We start from the raw sequence: 25,804 nt of genomic DNA on the forward strand, positions 1-25,804 counted from the left end.
ATGACTGTGTGTAAAAAAAAAAAAAAAAAACAGGAGTGAGTGAAGTGTGTTAAAATGCGTATATGGGGATTATCTTTCCTGAGAGAATTCCTCTTTAATGCATGCTGTGCTTCCAGCCATTTGGATTTAGCCATCTTTAATCCTATTTGCTCAGCTACATTCACATCTTTTCATAGCTTTGATTCCTTGGCAGTCTGAGGGACAGGAGACTGTTAAGATTTTCTGTACGAGTAGAGACCGTAGTGTTCGAGAGCACATTTTAACAACGCATTTCGGTAAGTCTTTCTGTTTGTCCACAGCATGTGCTTTCAGAGGTTGCAATCTTGATGAAACATCTTTAGAAATTCATTCGACTTGTCGTGTTCTGAGGATTTTGGTATAATTGCTGGGTTTTTTTGTAGTGTTTTTGTTCCGGCATTTTACCTTGAATTCAGTGGCTTTCCCTATAAAAAAAACACTGTGTGGTAGTGATTTGGAAAGTGTTTTTGTGCAAATTATGAGAATTTTGTCTTCCTTACATATCAACTTAGTGCGTTTTTTTCAACTTTTCTGTTTGTGATTTCTGAAAAAAATATCAATATCGAGGTGTTAAGATATTGTGTAGTTAGTGTAATTACTCACGAGGACACTTGCCTTTTTGTGCATTTTTAGATTTTGCATTTCTTTAACATGGATTGTCAATAAGCAGCTGGTTTTGTCTCTGACTTCCTCTTTTAGAAAATTGTGCAATAACAGGAACAAGTCTTCCACGTGAAAAATATATGTGACACATAAGAGGATCTCGTACAAATACTTATGTTTAATAATGCCTGTAGTTAAAGGTCTAAAAATCTGTCTATGTCAGACATTTGTGCTTGTTAGGTAAAAGTTTAATCAGTTAATCGGTACTATGTCAACAGTTTAGTTGTGGTTTTATCTTGCGATTTCAACTGTTAACCCATACTGTTAGCTGACAGTTGTATGAAGCTATTCACGCTGTTTATCCATTATGTTTGGCAAACAATTTCAGCTGTGTGTATGCTAAAAGCTTTTAGTCATAATTTTACCTAGACATTTACTACATTTTAATTGCACTGTTTAATCTCAGAGTAGTAACGATGCCGATAAACTGTGATTTACTGAATAATCTTTGTTGAGTTAAATCCACCCACAACACTCTCTGAGATTTCATGGTTGCTTGCCCAGCCACACTTTCATCACCCTTGGATGTGTGTGGCATGGGCCAACAGTAAAGGACAAAAACAGTATAGCCATTGAAAACATTACCCTTCTCACGCTGTATAAACATTACTTATTTTCTATAATCTGCAGCTCTTTGAAAGACTTAGGACGCCCCCTCCCCGAACCCTAACCTTGTGTACAATACATCAAGTTAGAGTCATTTTTCTGCTTTGGCGAGAGCTTACAGAAATTCTTCATTGACTGAAGTCCTCAAATGAAAAGGCCATTCCAGCTTGGTGCTGTTGAGCTGGGTTAACCTGCTCTCCTGTCTGTTGGTAGATTAGCAGAGTCCACATAAAGCTCAGGGGTACCAGGCAGAGCTGCTGGACCTCAAAAAGTGCAAACATTAAGCTCAGATGAGTTTATGTAAAGACTGATTGGACCCTTAATTAACCAAGTGACCTCTGACCTTTTTAGGAATAAGAAGGGGATCAGTTTGGGGATCAAGAAAAAGGCGAGCACAGCCTTACCACACACCAAACGCTAATTCAGTGAAGAATGCTTGTAATTAGCCCCCAGCCCTTTCATTCCATGGAATATTTTAGAGAAAAAAAACACTGCTTTGAAATTTACGAAGGATAGGTTTCTGAAAGGGTTAAAAAAATGATTTCTGATTTTTTTTTTTTCCTTTTTCAAAGGATTTATGGCGCCACAAAAAGAACAAAGTACCCTGTACAATTTTTGTGGATTATATGACGGCTCGTGACCGATATACAAAAGAAAATACACAGAAGTACCACACAGATGTTTCAGTTTGGTTTGGATTTCAGAACTGATTCAGCACACAATGACATGTAAAAAAAACCTTCAGTGTTCATTTCATGAAATTACAGGATAGCTTTAATAACATTTCTCTCCGCAGTAACCAACACTGATTAATCACTTTAATCACGTTAGTTATTAGTACCTTTTTGCTCAATATGATTGTAGATGATGAGCAAATTCACGTGATCATAATCTCTGTTTTTGTTTGGTTGGAGTTTTTTTGTTTTGTTTTTAGCAGTTCCTGCTCATTTTAACCCAAGTTTTATACAAACAACACACGATTTTTATTCGGTGGTAATTTGGGCTTTTGCATGACAGCATTACAAAAGTACAGAGGAAAACCCATAAATTGCTGCTCACATTAGCATCACAGTTGCTGTCTGCAAATTCTGCAGAGCACATTAGCAGCTTAACTGTGAGACAAAGTGGCCTATTCTTCTAGTCTGCATAGAAAATGGGGGCAGTCTTGTTAATATATCCTGGTTGGCCCATCATGGAATGCCTGTAGCATGCAAGTCAAAAAAATACAAATCACTGTTTGTCATTCTGCACTAACCCTACGTCCTCTCTTAGTACAGCTGGATGCTTTGTGCTCATTTCTGCAGTGTTTCTGACTCTTTGGGGGTTATGTTGCTTATGCCCTTGGGCCTGTTGGTGGCTAAAAACGAGATGATAAACAACAAGCTTTTTTTGTTTTCCATGGATACAGATGCCAAGAGTTAGTAGTTGATGCCACATTTCTAAACTGTATTTTGGAAAGACTGTTAAGTGAAGTTTGAATGCTGGCTGCTGGCACTAAGATCTCTCTATAATTCATTATTCTGCGTGCTGGGCCTTTACAGAAACTGAAAACCTAATGATTAATTGTAGATGTGTGCAATAGTACGTGATGTATCTGTTCTAAATCAATCATGAACATCACCACGATAAACTTCTTGCACGTAGTTTATATGCAGCAGCAGTCCTGTAGATGTTTGTCACTCTATGTATGTTCTGTGCTTCCACAAAGTGTGCCAGCTTTGTAAGCACACCATTAAATGATCCTTTTTCCAGCTTATAAACTAATGATTTGTCACGCCTAAAATTATTTCCATGTAACAACAGGAGCCGTATGGCTTGACAAGGTCGAGATGTTCCAGGCTGGGATCTGTGAGCCTTCAGGGGCTCCATTGAATTCACCCAAAACAGTGAGATCATCTAATTATGTGGGATAATTTAGGAAATCCCTGAGGACAAAACAAGCTAGAAGAAGCCCCTGTGCTCATTTCAATGTAAAGACAGAACAAACAGATTTCAACCTGCTAAACATGTCTTTGTCACAGATTGCCTAAACCTACTAGTTACATGTACTAGAATGAGATTCATTCGAAATTATCTTATTTTTATGTTTGCATTGTTGTTTGCGTCATTCATTCATTTGCTACATTTTAGTGAAAAACGAAAGTCACCATTTTTTAAAGGGTTAAATTCCAGCTTCATATCTTAAAAAAGGCTCGTTTTTACAAGCAGTAGTCCAAATACACAAAATCTTCGGTTTACTATCACATGGATAAAGAAAAGCAGCAAGTCCTTACATTCTTAGCTCCACCGCACTTGAATCTAGAAACTACTTTCACCTTAAAATTCACTCAAATGACAAATTAAGTTATCAGAATAGGTTCGTTTATTAGTTTGTTTATTTTGTTTTTTAGCATTTTCATTGATCGGCCAATCATTTTAGTTAACCCTAACCCTGCAGTGTGTAAATGTAGCACAAATGAATCAAGACTTTTACTCACTCAAAGCCAAGTGTTACATGTGCTGTATTAATGGGTGTATGCAGTTGTGCTTGTAGTTTTAATTAGGGCACCTTTATACTTTGTCTTGTGCACATAATGCCCTGAATGCCCTCTTTGTTTCTATATTAGAATTCTGTGCGTGTGTGTGTGTGTGTGTGTGTGTGTGTGTGTGTGTGTGTGTGTGTGTGTGTGTGTGTGTGTGTGTGTGTGTGTGTGTGGGAGAGAGAGGGGGTGGCGTAGGCTTCCTACAGTAATCCCTTATAAACTTTTTTTTTGTTTCTATCTTTAGACAGTGCCAGCTATCAGCTGTGGGTGTGTTAAAATGCATGAGACAAGGATGGAGGATTAGTTAACACGTACATGGGTGTTTTTTTTTTAAATAGTTTTAGGAAAAATCACAATCACACAATCACTGTTTTTTATAAAACAAATCTCTGTCTGCATGAAAATACAAAAACACTCTACTGCCAAGAGCTTGCCAAACTAACAGACGGTGATATAACCCTAACCCCAAAGACTTGTTGGCGAATAAGAAGCACTGACACTGTGAGTTTTCTGTCTAAACATCATCACTGACAAACAGTGTTCATAAAAAGTTTCCCATGCAAGTTTTCTAAAGGATTAGTTTTTCAACTTAAACTTAAAAGCTGTGTCTGCACGTGGACACGAGGCCGAGAAGCCTAGAAAGGCCAAAAATACCCATGTGCGTGTGATTTGTTATACACACACACAAGACTTGTGTCTTTGTGTGTATAACAAACAGTCTTTCTGTACATTTATGCTTACAGCAGTGGCTTACAAGCTGGAGGTCTGGACCTCCCCAGAGGGCCAAAAGATAAATGTGAGAGGCTAAACGCTACAGGCTGGGAAAGAAAAGCTGTGGAGGAGGAAACATGTCTCATCATTGTATCTATGCTGAAAGGACTGGGCAAGTCATCTCAAACTGTAACGGAAATATTACAAAAATGAAAAACAGGGAATGAAAAAGAGAGTTTCAAGTATTAGAAATATTACTGTATATTGTCATATTTCTGTCCAATACGGCATCATCTGCCTGAAGACACAGAGGCAGCATGTTATAGCATGTTTTTAAGAGTGGGATTTAATTCCAAATACCTTTACAAATTATCAAAAGGCATGATTTTAGCCTCAAACTAGTCACATGAATCAGAAAGAAAGCAAAACAGTTGCCATGATTTTAAAAAGTAGCGCTTTATTTTTTAAGCTGTAAATTTTACATCCAGTGACTCTGTCCAGCATTTCTGATTTCTCCTTTACTCAAAACATACAACTTTGAAAAAGAAGCAAAGACATCTCACTTTGTTCTCAGCACTTCCAAGTGTTGCAAAAAAACAACTGATAAGACTAAATAGACCATGAAGAACCTGCCTGGTTAACAAAAACGAGAAAAAAATTTAATTAAATTTAAATTTAATTTAATTTAATTGTTTTGGGAAATCTGACAAACATTAATTGTGCCACTAGGATTGTTTAAATACAAATTGATACACTAAGCAGTATACAGTGTGGAGTTTCAGTTCCATTCTTGATGTTTGGGGTTGATTATCAGCAAAATTTGCAATACTTGAGAACTGAATCTGACCTGAACTCGATTCTGAGATTAAGAAATAACTAAGATGTGAGACTTTTCAGAAAAATCACTCACTGTCTATGTAATTACTACTTGAAAGAATTCTTCATTGTGCTTAAACATGTATTAGTAGAGGCTCCATAATGTAGGGGTTAAAGCATTTGCCTACAAAGCAGAAGATCACACGTTTAGGACTAGGAGAAGACATAAATCCCTGGGAGGAAGGGCATCTGGAAGGACATCAAAATCTGTGCCAAATCAAATATGTGGATCCATCCACTGTTGCAACCCCCTGCAAATAAGTGAGCAGCTGAAAGAAGCTGAGATAAGAGTTCATATGAATAAATAAGACACTAATTAACAAACATTTGCAACGCCGCTGGTTGTGCTGTGGCATATGCTGTGGATTATACAGGTTTTCCCACATACTGATTTGTTTTTTGAAATAGAGTGTTAACAGTAGTTTTAAAGCAAAATTATTAAAAAATAAATAAATAAATACATCAAGTTGATATGTATTCAGAACACATTTCTCTTTTTCAAAACTTTACGGGGCCTTATTAAAATGTAGGACAACAAAGGTTGTTGTTTCAGCATCGAAATGAAAAATTAAGAGCCTGTTCTAAATGTGACTGACTTAAATCAGCCTGTGTCTTTGATAAATACCATAGATAACAAGAATTCACTGTTTGCTTACACATTATTTATGCGTGCATTGCAAATAATTGTGTTGCTCATTAATAGCTCTTGATTAGGTTCAGTCCATTATCAGGATCGGAGCCTCTGCAGTTTTAAAATGTAATCATTTCATCATATATATAAGTAAGTGGCATAAAATCCAATTATGGATCAAATTTTATACATTTTCTGGTGACGTCATTTGCATAACAATACACCAACGGTGAAGGCAGTGTAAAGAATAAAGAATGTTGTTAGTGACCATCACTAATGAGCCTCGTTCTTTTGCCCAGAGTGTGATGTCGTTCTTGTTAATGAGTCATTGACTGACTGTAAATGTGCCCCCCTCTGTGGTGTCAGCTTTACAACCTTGTGAGGACAATTTACGGCCCAAGGTGATCTGAGTCTTAGCTGCAGGATATACAAAGTGTGACTAGATAATGTGACTCAGCTCTTGTAAGTAAAACTAGCTATAGTGTCAATTTTTAATAGCCAGTTGTAGAGGATGTTAATGTGGCTCACATGAGTATCCCCTGAAGAACAATGGTACATGAACATGGAAAAGAGGCTCTGAAAGAGCTTCTGTTCTGGAAAGAAGAATTTGACAGTCACAGAGAGACAATAAGATTGATAACCTCACCTGACCTAATGGTTATACTCGGCTTTATTTACATACACCTGTAAAAGTGATTTAAGTCATTCAAACTAGTCTGCTTTATTTTATATTTCAGAGTTTATTGAATTAAAATGTGTAAATCTGCAAATACTGAGAGGCATTTCTGTTGATTTTCAGAACATACACAAAATATATACATCATATATGATCTCTATGACAGTGCTGGGTGAAAACCTTTATATTAGATTACAATAATCTGCATTCAGTGAGTGCATAGTTAATAAGAATACTGGTTATGCATTACAAGGCCGATCACGGGAATGTCCATAGTGTACAGAAAATACCAATGATTTTAAATAATAAAATATACATCTGGAACATTGCAAACCTGCACACATGAATGACTATCACACTTTTATTTGGAATCAGTTTCAACAGATGGGACGAAGTAATATCTATACTCTATAAGGCAGTCTCAACAACTAATTTTTATAACCTTTCGCTGTAATTGAAACTCTTGAGTGCAGTGTGCAAACTGAGGAAGTTTTCACATAGGCAGAGGAAAATGCCAGGGGTAGCTTAGAGTTCATCTACAGCCCGTGGCCTCCTCAGGTCTGTTAATAAGCATAGACATTTAAAGTTTATGCACAACAAAATGCATAATTTCTTTTGGGCTTATGATTCGCCTGTTCTTGTCAATTAAAAAGCTGAAGACAACTAAGGATGACATAGACTTTATTCTTTGTGCTGTGTTAAACAGGGAGCACACGCCAAGCATCCACATGGGTTAACAAAGTGGATAGGGCAGAGTAAGCACCCCGGGCAAGATTCAGTAAAAGAGGTGCCCTTCCAAAACAAAGGCTCTAACTGTTTGCACCACATCCTGACATCAAGTGATACACCATAAAGTAATAAATACAGATTTTACATAAAACAACACACATTTAAAAAGGCTCATTGTATTTGACAGAGATTCCCTGACATGCATAACTAATGAAGTTTCTTGCCTTTTAAAAGATGAGCTGGTGTGTCTGTCCTCCTATTAGCAGCCTTAGTCGTCTGGTGCAACCAAGAAGGAAACAGCTAGAGCACTCCTCAGTTTAGAGTTGTTGTTTTTTTTTGTTTGTTTGTTTTAAATCGGACATCTAAAACAGGAAATGATGCTTGAGATGCTTGGATATCAACCTTGTGAGGTATGTTTAAAAATGAATATAGATTCAAAGATAATGTGAGAGGTTAAATTGAAATTTCTCGTCTTAAACTGACACAAATGTGTCTTTGCCATTTATGATGCTGCATTATGTATCTAAATTGAATCATAAACTACAGCGTCCACATTTTGCAATCCTGAAACTGATTCGTAATTGCATCAAACGTAAGCGAGCACAGGACGGGAAGGTTTAAATATAAACTTGGAAAGGCGAGGGGGATTGGAGCAGCTCTGCTCAATTTAAAATGTTACAGCCAGACAGACACTGCCTCTGAAGTTTGTTTATTTGCCTGCAGAAGCTTTTCTGGATCATTAATGCTGTGTGGGGATTAATGATCCACAGAAATCAAATTTATCCTTAAGCGGCGAGTGCAGAGATAGGAGCGTGTGCAATATTTGTTCCTTAAAATATGTGGACTGTTACTGAGGAGCCGCAGAAAGTAGTGGAGTTGAAGAAAAATATGTGGAAACTGTTTACTCCTGAGACTTTGAGATAACAACTCTTGACAGCGTCTCAAAAGAAAAATGCATAATGCATCGTAGGATTTGAAGTCTCTGTCAAGTTGATTTTAATATTATATTCTGTACTGTAAAATACAAAGAACAGGCAAGACTTTGAGCTATATTTAGAGTTGTTTTTAATAAAAGACAACTTTGAAACAGCACTTATAAAAAGCAGCACTCATTTTGAAATGAGCTTCCATCTTTTGGTGCTATTTCATTGCTACTGTGGCCAAGCTGCATATTTGCATAACTTCTCTTTCAGTAGTTGGAGCAGTTCTGTGGAGCCTCCTGCAACCATCAACACACCCATTAATCTTTAGATCAGATATCCTACCTCTCACATACATATTCATTTTTCTTGGCATTTTCCTCACTCATCTTTCCACTCATAGGTTCAGACTCACCTGGAGAACCCAACCAAGTACCACATCCAACGGTCCCAGCAGCAGCAGGTGAAGAGGTACCTGGGAAAGCTTGGTTCTCAGGCGTTGAGCTTGCCCTGCCCCAACCAGTCCTCTGACCACGGGGGCATGCCGCCAGGGCCGGGCAACAGTGCCCCTAACAGCCCTATGGCCTTATTGACCCTCAACTCTAACTGCGAGAAAGAGGTGAGGTCTCCATAGTTTTTTAGGCTGTTTTTTTATTTAACCCTCTCAAGGCAGGCGTTGCCGATTTGCAACAGTTAAAAACTAACAACCTGATTACCCCACATACATATTTTATGAGGTTTTTTTTACTCAGAAGTACCACTGCAGGACTTGGTTGTGCATTAGCAACAAAAAGTTTCATTTGAGCCTGAGAGGGTTAATGATGCTTGGACATTAATTGATCAGTAATGCTGGACTTATTTGTACTTTGTCTGGTTTTAGATGGACGATGTAATTGATGACATTATTAGTCTGGAGTCCAGTTACAGCGATGACATCCTCGGTCTAATGGACCCAGGACTTCAGATGGCAAACACGGTATGTATGCTCATGATTTATCCATACCAGCCAGTTTACAACATGACTGCGTTTCATTTGATGTGTCTTGGGGTAAAACAGAAGCAAATTCCATGATGTCAGATTTCAACCTTGGTGTAATACTTTGACCTTGTAATTTATCTCTTCTGTGCTGCGCTTCATATGTAACTGTCATTTTTTAACACAATAATATGCATAATATTACGTCTTTTTCTCTCTGTTTTAAATCTCAATTCTTTTAATTCTCAATTCCCCAGATCCCTGTGCCTGCTAACCTCATTGACATGTATGGCAATCAGGGTATGCCCCAGCAAGGTCTGCCCATCAGCAACTCCTGCCCTGCCAACCTGCCAAACATCAAAAGGGAATACTCTGGTAAGCATGAAAATTACTCAGAGCTATAGAAATAAAAATAAATAAAGTTCTTACAGATGTTTAACTTGTGCCATTTAACAATATCTGTTCAGCTTCTGTATCGCACAGGCAACAGTAATTCTGTAACAACATATGATAATGTAACGTTCTACTCTCCAGGCCTTTGCGCAGCTCATTATATAGCATTTTGTATCCAGTCCAGCTTTTGTAATCCTCCTCTGTGTGGCGATGTTGACTTTACATGATTATGTCTTCTATTGTCTTGTATTGCATTTCAATTCTGTACATTGTGATAATGAAAACAACATTATTACTCGTGTAGTTTCACAATCCCCGGCCATCATGCATATGCTGGATAAGTCAGGATCCTGTGGCAAATTTGACACCTATCAAAGGCCTGAAGGGTTCCCTGTGGGTACGTCTGAGTATTCAGCTTTAAAATGTGGATGCTGCACATTTTGTATACGTGCTTTGTCGGGTTAGTCGATCAACCAAAATGCGTTTTGTTCAGAAGCAGAGGTAAGAGCCCTGGCAAAAGAGAGGCAGAAGAAGGACAACCACAATTTGAGTAAGTGAGAATATTTAAATGTGCTTTTGGTTGTCACAGGGTTAACTATTAAACTACATTTTTAAGTACATTAGCAAATTCTTGTTAATATCTATATATTTATACTTATATTCCTAGTTATACTTTCCCCTTTCTGTTTTTTTTCTGCAGTTGAGAGAAGGCGACGGTTTAACATCAATGATCGAATTAAGGAGTTGGGAACTTTAATTCCAAAATCAAATGACCCGTAAGTTACTTAATATATTCTTACATTAACTCTTCTAAAAATACATGTAATGGCAACCACAAACATCCAGCCAGTCTAATGCAAGATTAATAACTCAGTGTTCAAGATTAGTGGAGAGATTTGCTGCTTATGAAATAGCAAACAGAAATGATTTGTGTTTTAATTGCATTTTTCTAGCTGGTCATTCAGTTATATGCAGTTTGTAGTTATACAGATCTTTCGATTTAGGCAAATGTTGTAAATTTGTAAATGTAATATGAGGCTTATAATAATTACACTGTCAAATTCAGCTTTTAACCATATTCTTCTCTCATCGCTGTGCCCTTTGACCTCGCCTGTGGGTCTAAAAAGATCCCAGTTGCTTTTGTTATGTCTGTTCAGCCCTGGTTGTTTTGATTAAGTCCAGCTGGTTCCTCCACCCACATGCACAAATTCAAGATTCTCACCAGCAGACCTGGTTTAAATGAGTACACATTTATGAAAAAGCAGGCACACATTTTCTTTCTAGCATTGCCAATTTTTATTAGTTGCCTGTAAGGTGTAAGTACCACTTCCAAATTGACCTAACTTAACCTTAACTGTACAAATGAAATCCTCAGGAGGGATGTTTTCCCATAAAGTTGACTAAAGATCATTTTTTATTCCTGCAAAACATCTGCTGCAACATTCATGTTTTTTTCAGGGAGCTCAGGGTCATCCTTATGACTGCTTGTGACTCAGGCTACCTATTGTGCATAAACGTCTTGTGTAGTAACAATTTCTGCAAAGAACTTTATGACCTCTGCAAAAGTTCTGCTCATTTTTCCTCAATCTTATTCTCTCCTCTTTCTTAATTGTTAACTGCAGAGGCGTACATTAGACTATCTACTGACATTTAAACGTTTGGATGTAAAAATAATAGTTCCTTTTTAAATATCAGAGATATGCGCTGGAACAAAGGCACTATCCTGAAGGCATCAGTGGACTACATCAGGAAGCTGCAGCGGGAACAGCAGAGGGCCAAGGAGCTGGAGAATCGTCAGAAGAAGCTTGAGCATGCCAACCGGCATCTGATGTTGAGAATACAGGTAAAAGCTTTGATGAAGATGAGAAAATTCAAAAATGTGTCACGTGTAGGGATTTCAAAGGGGAGGAGAAAAACGTTTATACTAATGTTGGAAGAAATGAATACACTTTTATGAGATAGCTTAAGGGAAAACGAGGAAAGGCACAGATTCATACTGCAAAGTTGTTAAGATCGTCATCTTGTAACAAATTGATCATAAGATGAGAGGAGCCTGAATCTGTGATCAACACTGAGCTCTTTGTAGTTAATTAGAGTTGCACATCGGTGTATTAGAGGAGGAAAAAGAAAACCTTCTGCAAGTTTTAAATGTTAAATGACTCTGTTACAGTCAGTTGGATATTTAAAAACCTTCACTTGGCAGCTTTGCTAACTATCTCCCACTCTGCTTTTCAGCAAAGAAAAGGCAATACTTTAACATTCATCCTCAAACCTCAAACTAGAAGATTAGGAGTGCTCACTAACCTAATGCCTAACCTGCACGTGTTTGTGTCGCTCTCTGGCTTACAGGAATTAGAGATGCAGGCGCGGGCTCACGGTCTGGCCATTGCATCTTCAGCGCTCTGCTCTGCTGAAATTGGGGTACGGACCATCAAGCAAGAACCTGCTCTGGAGGACTGTCACCAGGACCTGTACACACTCCATCCCCATCACCAACAACACCCCGCCTGCACTCCTGAAACACCCAGCAACCTCGAGCTAAACGAAGGCCACTCCAATTTCTCCGAGGGCCACTACGGCGTTCACAGTAAGTCGGGCTCCAAACTCAGCGACATCCTCATGGAAGACACCTTATCACCGGTGAGGGGGGGCGACCCTCTGCTCTCATCCGTCTCCCCAGACACCTCAAAGGACAGCAGTCGCAAGAGCAGTGTAAGCATGGATGAGAATGAGGGTTGTTAGCACCCCCTACTGGAACACTCCTCACCTGCATTTTCAGCCCCTCCACCTACTGCTACAAGTCAGTGGCAAACACACTTTGAGCTGCTGGAAAGGCTTTCTTCTGTTTGTTGTCCTTTCTCTGTTTGTTTTACTCCTCCTCTCTCCCACCTGTGTTTACATGTATTGAATCTTTTTCCAAATTGTTTGTTTGTTTTCTCGTGTTATGTCTTTTCAAGCCCTTGACCCTGATTTCAAGGACTGATTTTTTTTAAGTGTTTGCTTTAATCAATACTTTGATGACAATGAGTTAAAAAAATAGAAGTTTTTATATTTAAAAAAAAATATGCATTTATCTTTGGATAGAGGCTAGATTATCCTTTTTTTCTATTGATTCCAAAGAATCTAGGGAAATTATAAATCATGGTCAGAAATGTAGATATTTTGTGGTGAGATAAGCACTGCTTTTTAAATCAATAGCAATAATAGAAGGAAAAAGATCTATTTATTACTATAGTGCTTTACACTCTGTGTGTCTTAGATTGAACTTGAATGTGCCAATGCCTTATTAAGATGTGTATACATCGTTGTCGTATTGCTATGCACGTGTTGGCTGTTAGAGTCTTTGTCAGTCTTCCAGTTGAAATTTCTTGCTTGACAAATATGAAATCATCTGTAGATTATATAAATACACACGCGTGTGTAAACAAGATGTTATGAATACATTCCCCTTAAAGCTAATTTATTACATGGAGCCATTATTAATAAATGAAAGCACATTTAAGAAATGAATAAATAAAAGCTAGAATCTCTCTTTTAAGATAATTACAATGAACTCATTACACGAGAATAATTTTAGTCTTTTATTCAGTGTTATACATTCACCACACACTCTTTAACTAGCCAGTGCCAATTACAGACCCAGTATGTTACCAGTACATTCCTCATTGCCAAAACTGCCAAAATACCCCCAAATTTGTCTCAAAACTAGTAGAATAAAAATAGGCTATAAATGGTCTGACAAGAAGCTGTTGTCTCTTGATAGCTCTAGATTTCTTAATTATAGAAATCTTTTTTTTTTTTTAATCTAATAGATGTTAGTCAATTATTGTAATGTTTTTTTATCTTTAGTGATCAGACAGACATAACTGGTTAAACTTAGAGTATCCCAGCACAGACTCCATACTGTAATACTGCAGACCTGTTAATCTCAGATTTTACAAATTTCCATTGATTTCCTAAATTATTCTTGTTGGGGTTTTTTTTTTTTTTGATATACCACATCAGTGACATTTCACATTCAGGACTTTTTTTTTCATGATGTGAACATTTATATTGCCAAGGAGTATAAGGAGACTGCTTTGGGATTTTGTATGAAATGCGTGACATTGTCAAAACACTGGAATGACTTCTGATAATTGAAACCTGGTTTGTTTGCCTGTCTTTCTTTTAAATCTGAGCACAAACTAACTATTTCAAATGCATACAGAATCTTGTGAAAAGCTGTGGATTCTTGGATGGTTGTTGTATATTTCCACAGTTTGTTTTGAACAGTTCTAGCATGTTCCATAGGTATGCCTTTTTAATAACCACCTGCCATATACTACGAGCCCTGTTGCAGCACAGCCTCCATTTTGTCAAACTATGCAATGGTTAAAGTTGTGCCTGTAAAGCAGCATCATGTCTTCAAAGGGGTTTCTCTTTATGAATGAGTCTGAAATGGTGTCGAGGCAATTATCTTTTCATTTAAGTGCCTTAAACTTGTTTTGTTTTGTTTTTTACCCTGAAGATGGAAGAGAAGGAAAAAAAATGTTTTGTTGATGTTTATATTGGTGTGTGGAGCTTCGTAGAGCTACACTACAAGTCCCTCAAACAAAAGAACCACGAGTATTGTTATTATGGAACGCCAAAGTGTTCAACATTAAATAAGGAAGTAAATTAGGAAATAAGTCATTATAAATGCAGAGTAAAATATATAAGTAATTAATAATTATACCCTGACATAATATTTGAAATAGTGTTCTGTATTATTATCATTAATTACTTAGTATGTTGATTGACTTAGAAATCTACTGACTTCTTCAACCGTTGACTCCACTCCACTGAAGTTGGGTCATGGTAGCAGCAGTCTGAGCAGGCGATACCTGATGTCCTTTCCCCAGCAGAGCTTACCAATTTCTGCTTGGTATCACCAAGGTGTTTCAAGGCTTAATAAGATAAATAATCCCTGGTCTGCCCAAGGGTCTTCTCTCAAATGGGTGTACACAGAAAACCTCCAAAGTGAAGCTCCCAGTAGATGTCCAATCCACCCCAACTGCTTCATCTCAACATCTCTGAGTTCCTTCCAGATATCCATACTCATCATCCTGTCTCTAAGGCTGAGCTCAGCCAACCATACTTTGCTTGCAAATACAGATCTAATACAGATCTGGTTGTTAACTACCAAAGTAACCTCTATAAGTGCAATTGGCGAGCCTTTCTTCAAGAGTGCCACCAGGTCCTTAGGTTGCTACTGCAACAGGCACCAATGACCTTTTGAGCAGAGCTAATGCCGGCCACCTTTGCAGTAGAGGCTTTGAATATGAACAAGAATGAGCTGCTGAGCCACTGATTCTTATAGTGGGGAACCTGGATGATCAGGGTAATATATACAGTGAATATATTCACACGATTTCTGTTAGGAAAATAATCAAAGATGGCTGTCATGCTAACCTTCTAGAGTGGTTTGTTTTTTTTCGCTACCAAAAAAACATGGCCACTAATCCCAGTCCTGCATTTACCTGAAAGTGTCGTTGTGCAGTGCTACAGGTTCACAAGCCAGTAATGATGCTGTAGACTAATAGTGTTATTATATTTGACTTATTTATATACCTATGATTAATATTCAAATACTATATATATTTATGTAGTACCGAACACTTTGGAACGCCATATTTTTAGCTCTTCATTTTAGTTTTTTCAAATGACATTTTACACTGAAGGCAGTGTTTCTTAGGTTTCTAGGTGACAACTTTGAATGTAGGTCTCAGTAATAACTGCCAAATTGTGTGCCACATGAAGGCAATACATTTCTACAAAGACACAACCTGCAAAACAAAGCCACCTTTCTTAGTGGTGTTTAACCTCTTTTGTTTTAAGCAATATATGGATCGTTACCCAAAGGTTATATGTAAAATGCAAATAAGTACACGGTTAGAGTTCAGTCTTGTATGTGGAAAGAACATTGTAGAGAATATGACTCAAGATTTACTCAACAGCAGCTCAGCTATCTTACAGTGTTGCCATCCAATGAGGATGCTAACTATGAAATCCAAGTTCTTGAACAAGCTGAGAAGTGAACCTTGAGTTAATGTGTTGGTTTGTTTGGTTTTTTTGTCATTGATGAAGCTTCAGTGGACTGTAGATTGTTTCTTATGGTGACACAGGTCCAGGGACTGATTCGAAACAGTACAACACCCACATACCTGTAACATGGATCTGTGGCTAAACGTAGAACAGATAAATTAAATAACCCTAAAATGTGACTGTAAGAAAAGATATAAACATTACACTATGTGGTGGCAGTTACTTAAAGCTGTCACTTAACTCGTTTCTCATAATGACTCTCTGAGCTGTAAATTGTTATGGCATGTTATGGATAAACCACTAATGAAAAACTATGGTATGTTAGCTCAATTTAGGCCTTGTCTTCTAATTGTCATTCCTGTGGTTCATACAAACAATGTTCTCTGCTGATGTTGCTACTGTTCTTATTGTTACAGTTTATAAGAGATGAATGTAGCAGTAGTTACTGTACCCACTGGTTTCAGATTAGTGAGCTCAAACTCGATGGTACTCAATGTGGAAACTATCTTGTGAGAAATATTAAAAGTTTTATTTGAATGTTGGTGGAGTTTGCCTTTATTTCGCTCTCGATACTAATTATACTTATTATAATTTATTATAATATAATAAACTCACATAAACAAACATCTTTGGTTTGTGTTCAGTTTTACTCGTTTACTTAATTTACAAAGATTCAGTCATTTAGAATGCTACACTTTCAATTAAAAGGGATAATGCAACACAGTAAGTTTAGTTAAACACATGTATATTTTTTATAAGATAAAGTCCTCTTCTGTATATACAAAAATTATTGCATTGCTTTTGATATTTTCTTTTTTTTTTTATTCTACCAACTGCTTTTTGAAGCTTTTGCATTATATTATGGTGTGTTGTAAACCATTAACTAAAGTTGAGTTGAATGACCAGACGACCTGCTGAGTTCAAAATGAGCATCAGAATGGGGAAGAGAGGCAATTTAAGTGATTTTGAACATGGCATGGTTGTTGGTGCTAGAAGACCTGGTCTGAGTATTTTAGAAAGTGATAATCTGCTGGAATTTTCCCACACAACCATGTCTGGGGTTTACAGAAAATGGTCTGAAAAAGAGAAAATGACCAGTGAAAAGCAGTAAAATTGCCTTTTTGATGCCAGAGGTCAGAGGAGAATAGCCAGACTGCTCTGAGCTGATAGGAAGGCAAAAGTAACCCAAATATAGCTTGTTACACCAGGTGCCACTGTTGTCAGCTAAAAACGGGAAGCTGCAGCTACAATGCAGACAGACTTACCAAAGTTACATAATAGAAAAATAGAAAAACATTCCCTGATCTAATCTTGTGTTTAGCCGTGACACTCGGGTGGTAGGGTCACAATTTGGTGTACAAAACATAAAAGCATGGATCCACCCTTCCTTGTATCAACAGTTCAGGCTGGTGTAATGATGTGGGGGATATTTTCTTGGCACATGTTGGGTCTCTTAGTACCAACTGAGCATTGTTTAAATACTACAGTCTACCTAAGTATTGTTTCTGACCATGTCCATCCCTTTAGGATCTTTTGATGTCTGCCTCAAGTAAGATAACGCACCATGTGACCAAGCTTAAATCAGCTCAAACTGGTTTCTTGAACATGGCAATGAGTTCACTGTACTCAGTGGCCTCCACAGTCACAAAGAGGGACTCATCCAGGCTGGAGAAACTGATCAGGAGGGCTAGCTCTGTGGTCGGCATGAAGCTGGACACTCTGGTGACAGTGGCAGAGAAAAGGACATTAAAGAAACTGCTGGACATTATGAACAATGCTGGGCATCCTCTGCACACGGCCATAAACAATCAGAAGAGTCTGTTCAGTGACAGGTTGCTTCTCCCCAAGACAAGAACTAACAGACTTAAAAACTCCTTTGTCCCACACACCATCAGACTGTTTAACTCCTCTCTGGAGGGAGAGGGAGGGGAAACAGGAGGACAAAGGAGGGGGGAACAACTAAGCTGTAGTGCCTCTTCACCTCACTGTACAATGCCTTGTGCAATACTTTTTGTAAATAGTCCACAGTGCAATAGACTCAATACTTGAAATGTGCAATTCACTTGTATTTTTATTTTTTATTCCTATTTATTCTATTTATCCCCTTTGTATATTTTATTTATATTTGTTTCTGTATTTATATGTGTGTGTGTGTGTGTGTATATATATATATATATATATATATATATATATATATATATATATATATATATATATATATATATATATATAACAGTTCTGTAACTAACTTCGGTCGTTGCTGTGCTTTTTTTGGAAGTCGAATTTCCCAGAGGAACCCACCCGAGGGATTAATAAAGTTCTATCTTATCTTATCTTATCTTATCTTATCTTATCTTATCTTATCTTATCTTATCTTATCTTATCTTATCTTATCTTAAGATCTCAGTCCTGTAGCCCTCCTTTGGGGATGTGGTGGACATGCAATTGAGAAATCAGCAGCAGTTGTGTATCTATATCATGTCTATACTGTCCATATTGTCATGTAAAATTCATTTGTCTCCTGATGAAGAAAGCTCATCAGTCCATTTCTTGTGGGCTTGGCAAAGAATTCCATCACCAATCATACCATGAAAGATTTCTACAAAATAAGAAAAAAAAGACATGCTAATGAGCATCCTTTATGTAACAGAGAGAGTGTAACTTGTAATGTCAATTGATTATTGAAAGAAAAATTTTACTATATATTATTTTACCTGCAGTTCCCAATCCTGTGGGAAGAGGCATCCTCAGAGAGCCAGCAGAGTGCTTCAGACGCTCCTTAAGGGATTTCTGCACCAGCTCCAGAGTGCAGTCCTGGTGCCACACAGGAAGCTCCAGACTCAGCATGCATTGGATAATACGATTCTTCTCATCTACTGTGAGAAGTCCCTTTTGGACGGCCACATATACCATGAAGGACATATCGATGTTGACTGCCTCTCCGTGAAGCAGTGCTGGCAATATTCTCTGTGCAAAACATGGAGGTTACACTTAATTGTGTGCAGATAATCTCCAAAAAGTAACTGCTAATAAAATAATATCTAAATACGTTTACTCTGTAACAGTAATTCACATTTAAAGTGAACCTATTATGCTTTTCTTTTTCATCACTTGGGTTGCTATATGCAAACCCTTAAATAAGGATTATTTTGAGCTGTGAGTTTTACAAAGATACTATAAAAGACTCCAAGAGTAGAAGATATTGAGCTGGAAATTAACATAGTAGGTCCCCTTTAATGAGTGAATTCATACTCTCAAATATTGCTACAATATTGTTATAGAATATTGTTACAATAGAAAATACTACTTGACCATTTCTAACTCTGGGCTGATGAGGTGACCAAAATCCACCAGCCTGTCCAGATCATCCTCCCACAAGTTAGGAGCCAGTTCCTCAAGCATTGTTTCTATAGCGATGCGGATGATGGCTGTGGCGCTGTCTTCCTGTTCAGGCCTGGTCTTGCAAACCTGCAGCTTGGTATGCAGCAGTTTCCTGCCCTCAGTCTCCATCAACTCAAACAGGCCCCGGTGCTTCATCAGAGCCATCTAAAGTGTATCAGTAGAATAACACCTAATAGCTGGCAATAAGTGAAAGAGAAGACACACACTCTATTCTAAACTGGAATATCTAATAATAAACAATCACATGCATTGCATTGTTGTACTGTGGGAAAATGAATTTCAAAGATTCCCTCCAGACATGTTTAATAGATATAAAAGTATTTAATAGAAATACCAGATAAAACTTTCTTAAACAGTAAGCTGAAATCTTCTACATCACTGAAAGTATCAGAATGTGTGAACCTGTTCACATAATTTTCTTTCTTTTTTTTTTAATCCTTTAACTCAGTTTTAAAATAAGCATGAAGAAATCTTACCCCTGCGGAGCTGCACATACCATATCTGTCTGCACAGCATTGTGTGAGCTCCTTTGAGTGAAGGAACAACAAACAAAGCACATTTTTTGTGGGTGGGGGTGTCTTTAGTTTTTTCTTTTGCATGCTTCACAGCACATGGTGATAGACAGACACTAGAAACTATGAGGACTTTCAGGTTTAAAAGGAGCTGGCTTTCAGTAGCATGGGCACTTAAAGTTGTATATCTTATTAGGGATATTTTAAAATGTAGCAGCTTAAATCTAGGTTTTTGTGAGTAAGTAAATGCAGTAAACACTTCTGTGGTTAAATTGTGGTTACAAGAGGGTTAGTTGCAATGAGCCAAATGTCAAAACATCCAACTATGACGCTTGAATCAGCTTTGTGTATTCTGTGTCCAGATGAGAAAATGGTAGTATGCATTATTGATGAGCAAAAAAAAAAATTCTGAATAATATCAAAACACAAAATCAGTGGGAAAAATGAATTTAGCATTATCTCTTAAGAACAAGCACCATTTTCATTTCCAATATTGACAACAAACTTGCAGCAAGGGAAGTATCAGCTGTCTTATTGATACATTTCAGTGCTTTTTGGAATACTGTAGAAGTTGTACACAACTATTATCTTGTTTGCAAATAGTATGGATCTTGTTCTCGCCAGTTATTACTTCCTGCCCACAAAATATTAAAAGTCTGACACCAAAGAAGATCAACAACAATGGCTTGAACAATAAGATCATTCTACTGTGAGCTGCAAGCAAATTACATACATTTAGGAGTTAATGGGCTGATACATGCAAGACCATCAGGAAACTCATTCTCTTGATCAGCCATCATGCAGCGACGAGCACCTTTAACATCTCTGCCATCCCATTAGAGATCTGACGTGGTGGGAGAGTTTGGAAGAATGAGCAGTCTAAGAAGGCTGCCACTGGTGGGACATAACTTCCCAGCTTGTTTTTCCCGCCAGCAAAGTTGACTCCTGTTTTTGCCCCTACACTTGCGTCGATATAAGAAAGTAGAGTGGTCGGCACTCGAATATACGGGGTCCTTCGGCGATAGAGAGATGCCGCCAAGCCCACCACATCCAGACAAACTCCACCGCCGATGGCTACGATTGGCTCGGAGCGTCTGTCGATACCAAACTCATGAACTTCCTCCAGGATCTTGGTCACTAACTCCATACACTTGTTCTCTTCAGTGGTGGGCAGAGGGAGAATCTTGTAAACGACCCCTCTGGCTTTAAAGTACTGAGAAACCTGGGAGCCATACAGCTTATTGACATTTTCATCAATGACAACAAATCGCTTCGGTGGTTTGCAGTTACTTAAGGTGTGTTTAAGTTCTTCTTCTCCTAAGTGACCCCAGAGCAGTGTGTCATTCGTGGGATCCAGTATGTTTTTGCACTGAATAACTCTGTAGGTGAACACAACAGGGCTGACCACTGTCCAGGAAACCCCATGTTCTGACTTGTTCTCATAGCTAGAGATAATTTCACAATAAAGTTAAAAAGAAAAAAGAAAAAGAAGGGAAAAACATTTAATTGCCTCCATTCAAAACACCTGCTAGAATACTAACCTATACCTTCCATTCAATACAAATTTACACTTCTACCTCACTTTATGTGGGTAAATACTGTTATTTACTTGACTTATTTTGTTTGAAAGCTGAAGTTACATTTTGTATAAAAGCAAATGTGTAACATTACATATTAACACAATAATAACCACCATTCTGCAAATGAATGCATTTATTTTTAAATCATTTAAAAGTCAGAGGTTTTGACTTCTAGTTGCCCTACGAAGCAGTATATTACTTGAAGTACTATCCCAGTGACATGTGGGAATAATGCACAAAGAAGTATTTCAATGTGCCACTACAACTGCAAAATATTTACATTTTACAAAGTGCCCCAACTCCTTTAGAATTGAAATTGTGCCACAAAAACCAGTGGATTTAGATAATGCAGGACTAAAAAGTCTTTGGAAAATAGCTTTGTAAATGTTTTATGATGAAGGAAATGCATGCAAGACCTAAATAGATTAGACCTCAAACATACACCCACTGATGAGTAAGACCCAATGTAAATGTGGCTTTTTTTTTCTGAAAAAACTCCAAGTACATTTTGTTTTGCAAATGTTTTTGTCTGTGTTAACAAGAACTTTCAATGCAGCACTTTGACAAGTCAGTATTGTTACATTTACTCTTAAAAACTAACTCAATAAACAACTATCAAAGCTGCTTTTTCTAGAGCTGCTTTTGTTATTGCCTATAATAATTATTCTTTAACCTACGTCATTAGCGCTAAAATCTGGTTTGACCAGCTTTAACTCTAAGTGATAACACAATCCAGCTACTCTTTCATTCTGACTAATAAGGTGCTGCATTCTGGTTGGTGTAATGAGGTGTTATAACATTGTTATAAATGAGACTCATCTACTTCAGTGTAGTCTGAACGGCAAAAGAAAAACAAAGAACTATTGCATGTGAAAACAGAAAAACCTCTTTAAAATTTTGAGCTTGTAGTGTTGAGAAAATATCATTTCAGGGCCTTAAAAGGTCTTCTTCCACCACTGCTGTACATATTTTGCATGGGTGACTGTAGCTTAAAATAGAAAGGCATTTCACTGCTCCATGGAGAATGCTAATCAGCATATAGTCAAAGAGTATAAATAGTGAACATACAGCATGACCGATGAGCACGAATATCTTTTAAATCATTATTTGTTTTTAAAGATCTGAGATTTTTCAGCAAAGTTTTTTAGTTTGTAAAACAACCTGATTAAATGTATTTGCCGATTACGGTTGGCAACTTGCCTGCTCCTATTGCACGTCACTGAGATATCAATAATTTTCCATTCTATACTTACATTTTAGCATCTGATAACTTTCCCTCTGCCAGCTGGAACTGGTCACTTTGTCGAATCCATGTTCCCTTCACTTGAACAAGATTAAACTTAGTTTGTTGTGAACAACTGGAGTTGTTATTTGAAATCATGTTCCCAGAGTCCCAGGCTGCCAAGTGTCTTCAGCCTACTATGTCTTTATTCATGCTAATGGCATACAGGGCGTCAGTGTGGAGGACATTACTCAACATAGCGTAAACCCCCACCCTACACTCCTGCATGCTGGACTGAGTCTCATGTTGGCATTTGGTTACTCGACTGGGTGGGGTGAGCATGGGATCAACTGAGGGCTATTTTCTTATTTTATTAATCTAACCAACTCTATTTTGGGGTGAGAAAGCAGTTAACAACTTGATGAATGTGATGACTCTAAAGAATGTTTGTGTCCACAAGTCTGCAAGTCAAAAATTCAAGGCAAGAGAGATTTTTTTAGCATGCCTCTTACATTTACATACCCAGCTTTGTAAGTTCTCCTGTATCCTGGCAGGCACCACAGCAGTTACAGTCCATTTGTTTGAAACTGCCCCCCTCCTCTGGATGGCATGATATATTTGTGCATGGGAAAATCGTGGCTCAGACATGTACCTTTTACAGAATAATTACCTCATGGAAATGACAATGGAGACAGGCAAACGTAAATGCTCCAAAGCAACCTGTTGGAGATAAAAAAGTAAAATACAACAAAGGAAATTCAAAGAAGGTATGTAAATTGCACGGTAGGAAATTACACCCTTTGAAAGTTGTTTCTACTGCATATCTCACCACAAACCATTGCCCCAATTACAATTTTAATAATTAACAACAGTTTCAAGCTGTTTAATTACAGCAACCATTCTTCCTTTAGTGCTACATAATCACTCTAGTGTCAGGCAGGTATGAATCTTCAGAAAAAAAAAGACTGCTGCTGCTGAACTTGTCAGAACACGGGGAAAAGCTGGATCCACCCCTTTTTCTGCCACCCTAACTTTTCTCCAAACTGGTGCCAGATTACATATCCCACTCACCAACTTGCCCAACGTCTTTCCTTAAAGACCGCCCATCACAGGTGTGTTTCCTTTCGAGAAAGGATATAAAGAACAGAGGAAAGGTTTTTAATGCACAAACAATACAACTGTAAAACCATTAATGGGTTTTACAACCTACTAGCGAAGTTATTCTATCAGGCAGTTTGCAATATTCAAAGCGCCTGGGAGGTGCCATTTAAAAGTATATAATAGAGAACAATTGCTCAGTAGGACTCAACAAGCAACAGTTCATTTGCACTCTGTAATTTGGCTCAACTTTGCTGGGTTGAGTAGGTGATTAGGGACACTCTATATACTGTGCAGAGTCAAAACACTCCTTTTGCCACATTATTCAGTCATTCATTTAATGTCCTCACTTTATTGTTGGCATTTGTAAAAAAACAAAAATGCAAAGCACTGTTTCAGCAATGGCACAAGGGGCTCTATAACAAAGTTGCATGCTGTTCTTGTTAAAGGTGATTACCGGTATGTGCTGGTATTAATTCAACCAGTGGTTTAATCTGTAGTATCTTCATCTGCAGGCCCTCTAAGTTTGAGTACATCATAATGCACACACACACACACACACCTTGTGACAACACTCCTGATCCATCAGTAACTTCTAATCAAGAAGCAGCGCAACAAATCTGTGACGGCATACGGGACCAAACATCAGTTCAGTTACAGTATTACATCAACGGAAGGTCAACAAAAGCCACTTATCTAACCCCTTCATTTATTAAGTAAAGAAAGACAAGACTTGCATAAAATGCTCTTTTATGCAACATTTATTATCTTGCCTCAACCAGTGTTTCTAACACTACATTGGTTTTTGTAAACAACACTTGCTTATAGTATGCACTTGCATATATTTAAAACTGACATATCACAATACTACAGTTAAAAAAAGTGTCCTTACTGCTGAGAAGTTGAGCTGTCAGCATTTGAAAAAAAAATGCACCTAGCTTTAATTTTTGCATGTGAAACAATAAATTCTTCCCAAAATAACAATCAGAAAATCAAATCAAAGACACATACATTATTCACATATATCATGAGGAATTTATTATTCATAGAGATGCATTGGTTTACAATAATGGTAAATCTATAGTATCTACTCTTACAAGCTCAGTTAGAGCAAATTTCAATGTTGATGGAAGAGGTGAAAAAGACCAACAAGTATAAAGACGCTATGTGTTCCTTTGATCATTTGATTAAATACAAATATATCAGATCATGTTGGCAGTGAACATTTTCATTTTTAAAGCAACATTTTTTTTTTTTATTCCTCTACAAATTTTTATATACTATGACTACTAAAATAAAATCAGGTAGTGTGGCCCCAGCATAGCATTAAGTAGCTATAAAGAGTAGGACTATCATTGTGAAGTGCTTACTTCAGCCCCTTTAATTCAGCCCCTTTCAGACATGAACCATTAACCTGATGGCATTTTAACGTGTCAGCTTCATCTTCGTGTGAACATCTTGGTCACTTTTCTGTTGTAGTCACCACTGCAGTCTAGAGGTTGGACTAAATAACATTCACGCATTACTTTGAACACAGTGGAAGGTTGAATTCATTCAGTCATATTAAGGTTTAAGAATGCACAATTAATCAAGATAGTAGTGGTAATGCAACTAGAAACCATTTACCAACTGTTATTAAACAACTAAAATTTAAAAAAGGAATGCACTATTAACTCCCAGACAGAAAAAACCCCAAAAAAAACGTGAGCCACATGGCGGGATTAGATGGTACTGTGCAAACAAGAGAAACATGCAAAGCCAAAGATGACTACAAGGTCTGCCCAGCAAAACTAGCATGTCATAAGTCTGCCGCAAACATGCACAGTCATTGTGGTTGGGGGTGACTGTTGAAAAGTAGTCAAATAGTTTCTAAAGAAAACAGAGTGATATTTTTGCTGAAAATGGCCCTATGCAATAAACAAGGATATTTTTATATGCCTAGATTTTTTCCTAATGAAAAATGAGACACACACACACACACACACACACACACACTCACACACACACACACACACACAGTGCTTGTAATGAGTAAAGAGAACTAAACATTCCATAGGTGTGTTTGCACTTCACTTGAGCCAATAATAATACTGCCACCAACGCATATTGAAAATTAGCGAATATTGCACACACACGCTCTCTCAAGTCACCGTCAGGTACTGTATGTGTGAAGCCATGAAGATGATTAACACATGAAAGTAATCCA

At 37.6% G+C, this 25,804-nt stretch overlaps 2 protein-coding genes across 6 annotated transcripts in view; one reads left to right on the plus strand and one right to left on the minus strand.

Moving 5' to 3' along the window:
- Positions 1-18,878, plus strand: part of LOC145422879 (microphthalmia-associated transcription factor-like) — a 30,797-nt gene extending 11,919 nt beyond the window's left edge. For 2 of the 5 annotated variants that reach the window (XM_080294786.1, XM_080294788.1), the window contains exons 3-11: positions 8,756-8,971; positions 9,233-9,328; positions 9,586-9,703; positions 10,026-10,118; positions 10,215-10,271; positions 10,422-10,497; positions 11,417-11,564; positions 12,071-12,308; positions 18,505-18,878. In XM_080294786.1, the coding sequence (XP_080150912.1) occupies positions 8,756-8,971; positions 9,233-9,328; positions 9,586-9,703; positions 10,026-10,118; positions 10,215-10,271; positions 10,422-10,497; positions 11,417-11,564; positions 12,071-12,308; positions 18,505-18,731 (1,269 nt within the window). In that variant the 3' untranslated portion in view covers positions 18,732-18,878. Of the gene's footprint in view, positions 1-8,755; positions 8,972-9,232; positions 9,329-9,585; positions 9,704-10,025; positions 10,119-10,214; positions 10,272-10,421; positions 10,498-11,416; positions 11,565-12,070; positions 12,603-18,504 lie in introns of those variants that run through there. The other 3 variants (XM_080294789.1, XM_080294790.1, XM_080294787.1) reach the window with 2 other exon arrangements.
- A 74-nt stretch (positions 18,879-18,952) lies between these two features.
- LOC145422880 (2-epi-5-epi-valiolone synthase-like) lies at positions 18,953-22,766 on the minus strand. Its single transcript, XM_080294791.1, has 3 exons — positions 22,532-22,766; positions 20,513-21,143; positions 18,953-19,330 (listed from the first exon to the last, which is right to left on the minus strand). The coding sequence occupies exons 1-3, from the start codon at positions 22,657-22,659 to the stop codon at positions 19,088-19,090; spliced, it is 1,002 nt and encodes a 333-aa protein (XP_080150917.1). The 5' UTR covers positions 22,660-22,766; the 3' UTR covers positions 18,953-19,087.
- Positions 22,767-25,804: the final 3,038 nt, after the last annotated feature.

Source organism: Astatotilapia calliptera, chromosome 20 (genome assembly GCF_964374335.1).
Source record: "Astatotilapia calliptera chromosome 20, fAstCal68.1, whole genome shotgun sequence".
Lineage (NCBI taxonomy): Eukaryota > Metazoa > Chordata > Actinopteri > Cichliformes > Cichlidae > Astatotilapia > Astatotilapia calliptera.

Coding starts and splice junctions, on each gene's coding strand:
- LOC145422880 (XM_080294791.1), bottom strand. CDS start 22,659: ATGATTTCAAATAACAACTCCAGTTGTTCACAACAAACTAAGTTTAAT. Junction 21,144..22,531: donor AAGTTATCAGATGCTAAAAT/GTAAGTATAGAA, acceptor AATTATCTCTAG/CTATGAGAACAAGTCAGAAC. Junction 19,331..20,512: donor GGATGGCAGAGATGTTAAAG/GTGCTCGTCGCT, acceptor GATACACTTTAG/ATGGCTCTGATGAAGCACCG.